The sequence below is a fragment of the Sphaeroforma arctica genome (genome assembly GCF_001186125.1).
Source record: "Sphaeroforma arctica JP610 unplaced genomic scaffold supercont1.1287, whole genome shotgun sequence".
Taxonomy (NCBI): domain Eukaryota; class Ichthyosporea; order Ichthyophonida; genus Sphaeroforma; species Sphaeroforma arctica.
The window spans coordinates 136-2,996 of record NW_014039271.1 but is presented as its reverse complement, the minus strand read 5'-3'; the positions used below and the strand labels follow the sequence as shown (position 1 = coordinate 2,996).

At 38.2% G+C, this 2,861-nt stretch overlaps 1 protein-coding gene across 1 annotated transcript; it reads left to right on the top strand.

Annotated features, from left to right (window-relative positions):
- Positions 1 to 1,227: 1,227 nt before the first annotated feature.
- Positions 1,228 to 2,494, top strand: SARC_10537 (hypothetical protein; the record flags this gene model as incomplete). The annotated part of the gene is made up of 1 exon (XM_014295415.1): positions 1,228 to 2,494. One exon carries the CDS (start codon positions 1,228 to 1,230, stop codon positions 2,470 to 2,472), a length of 1,245 nt encoding a protein of 414 aa, XP_014150890.1. The 3' UTR covers positions 2,473 to 2,494.
- Between the last annotated feature and the right edge of the window lie 367 nt (positions 2,495 to 2,861).

Sequence of the window (2,861 nt, the reverse complement as noted above, 5' to 3'; positions counted from 1 at the left end):
TTCTAAAAATCCAAAAGCCAAAAAGACACCGTAAAAGGCAAAAGCCAAAAGGGTCTATTGTAGAGTAAAAAAAAACAAAAACAAAAACTAAATTAATAAAACAATCTCTACTTCTAAATAAAGGCATAAGCATTTTGTGTCACTGGGCCTGACTAAATATAAAACTACTTCAATCTTGTTACATCTCAGTTTTTCCTTGACCAATGTCGACTACAAAACCGGTTTGTGTTGTTTTGGGATTGTTTGGTTTTATTGAACAAAAAAGAAAAACATATGTTTATTAAAAAACCTGTTAAAAATACACTGATGCAGTCGTATATTTTTGGTAAATATTTTTCAAGTAGAAAACAAACGAGTAATTTTTAAATATGGCTAATGTCACTGGTTGAAACAATCTTTACAAATTAACAACATTTAGAAAAAAACACTTCACGCACGCATTTTTTGGACCAGCTGGAGTCTGATTACTCCTGGCGTAAGATCTCCGAGTTCAGAGACCTTGTTGTTTGGAGTTCTGGATTCTCGAGAGTTTTTACTTCCTTAGACTTCAGTGTGGTTCAATTCAAACATTACACAAATATCTACCGATTCATGAGCAAATGACAATATTATATGTCGTTTATACGACATAATACACATTACATGTACTCTTTTTATAAATATATATATATAAAATTATAAATATATATACAAAAAGTATAAAACAGCTGTAAATATATATTAGCAATAACGTTGAAAAAAAAAGGGAACACGTGGGGCCGTGGAACCTTGCTAATGAGCTTTCCTCAAAGTCTCAAATACATCTCGATATTATTCGTCAGCTGTTCCCCTTCGCTACTCTAGTACTCTGAGGTGTCTTCATTTTTCGCATTCAACTTGCAAGTTGCAACATCAGTTCAGACTTCAGACATCAGTTTACTGTTCAGACTTTGAGCTGAGCATGTATCAGATTCAGTGTACATTATATATGGGCTTCTAATATATACATTTAAAAAAAAGAGTTTCAGATGGAATGAATTACATATATATATGTTATTGTTTGTTCTTTTGTAGTTCATAAAGTTCAACTAACTATTTCGGTAGTATTCACATCACAGAAAGTTCAAAACTATGGGTGTTTTCATGAAAGGGCCACTATCCCCATCTATCATACCCAAATCACCATCAATGCAATCATTAAATCCACACAATCCAAAAGCGAGAACTAGGTGGTATACACTTTTCGCCATGGCAAGCTTGATGATATATGCTAGTAGTGTGCTATCGGCCAGAACGACGGGACAGGTAATAGATAGCATTAAAGCTTCTCAAATATACAGAAAATATGTGCATCAGGTAGATATCACTGGTCTTGACCTTGCGTTATTACGATCGAGAGAACATGTAGAGAGCCATAGTGCTGATGACAAGGTTGCATTCTTGTTCATGGAAGCTGACGGTCATGCACAAGACAAAATCTGGTCATCGTTTTTTGACCAGGCTGACAAAGATAAATACAATCTTTATGTTCATCGAAAATCACCCACCAGTCGTGGTAGATTCTTGCAGAAGTATGCATCATACCATGAGGTATCTATGACATCCAGCTCTTGGTGCGCGTTGATGGGACTTCAGTATGCAATGCTGCAAGCCTCCTTGAGGGACCCCACAAACCAGCAGTTTGTATTCTTGTCTCACAACGCCGTGCCGCTGAAGCCGTTTAGTTATATGTACGAGGATCTCGTGTTGAACTCGAAAGATAAGAGTAAATTCTGCTTCACTTCGATTACGGGTTTGATATCTAGCGACTGCCGGTTCCAGGACGATCACAGGAGGGATCGGCCGGATACTTTGAAACATCACCAGTGGATTATTCTATCACGTGAGCACGCTGAGATTGTCCTGTACGAAAATGGTAGAAGTGCGCTAAAAAAATATGATCAAATGAGGGACGTGGTCGACGGTGTTTTCCAAGACCCTAAAATGTGTAGTGACGAAACAGTGCCGTCCATGGCCCTCATACAGAAGGCTGAAGATCAAGGGCTAATCACAAATACATCTGACTACAGGGATGTCTTCAGCGGCTTGGAGAAGATGGGTGTAGAACAGCGCTGTACCACTTTCGCGTACTGGGGAGGGTGCTTAGTAAACACTACATTCGACTTGGGTGCTGAATTCGAGGAGAACAAGGAGAACCTTGGTGCTGCTCATCCAATGTCCTTAAGAGGTGCTCCTGAGTATTTTGTGAGAGACTTGGTCGCCCACCCTTCACTTTTGTTTGCACGCAAGTTCAACGCTGATGCTTTTGTGAATATCACGTTACCCGGCGATTTTGAAGGTGAGTTTACCTACGAAACACAACTATTGAGAGATGTACTTCCTGACTTGATTGAGAAGGTCCCATTCTTCCAAGTGAAGGCATTGGAACAAAACCAGTTAGCGAGGTTGAACACGATCAATGCAAACTCATCGTTATCCATGAAAAACACGTAGTGGTGTGCAGAGTAAATGGAAGACAACATTATCGAAAGTAGCAAAACATACAAAACACCTTACTTTTCTCTTGAATGAAGATTTGTGAATATATAACAAAAGCGTACAAAAAATTCTAAACATTAAATGGCTGACGATTGAGTACATTCTGCGTCCTGTTAAAATGCCCGTTTTACCGTGTGATGTGATAGACAGTTTGAGTTTAATAATTACTGTTCTCGAAACGAAAGTACTTCGAGAAGTGCAACAACTTGAAAGATTATAAGGTGGACGAAACATCCAGGCGATATCGAACGAAATCATTTTCCAACTACAAATCAATTATGTACAGAGGATCCAAAAAAAAAACATGTTTCAGTATATATAGATTACACCACTAAACTCGAAAT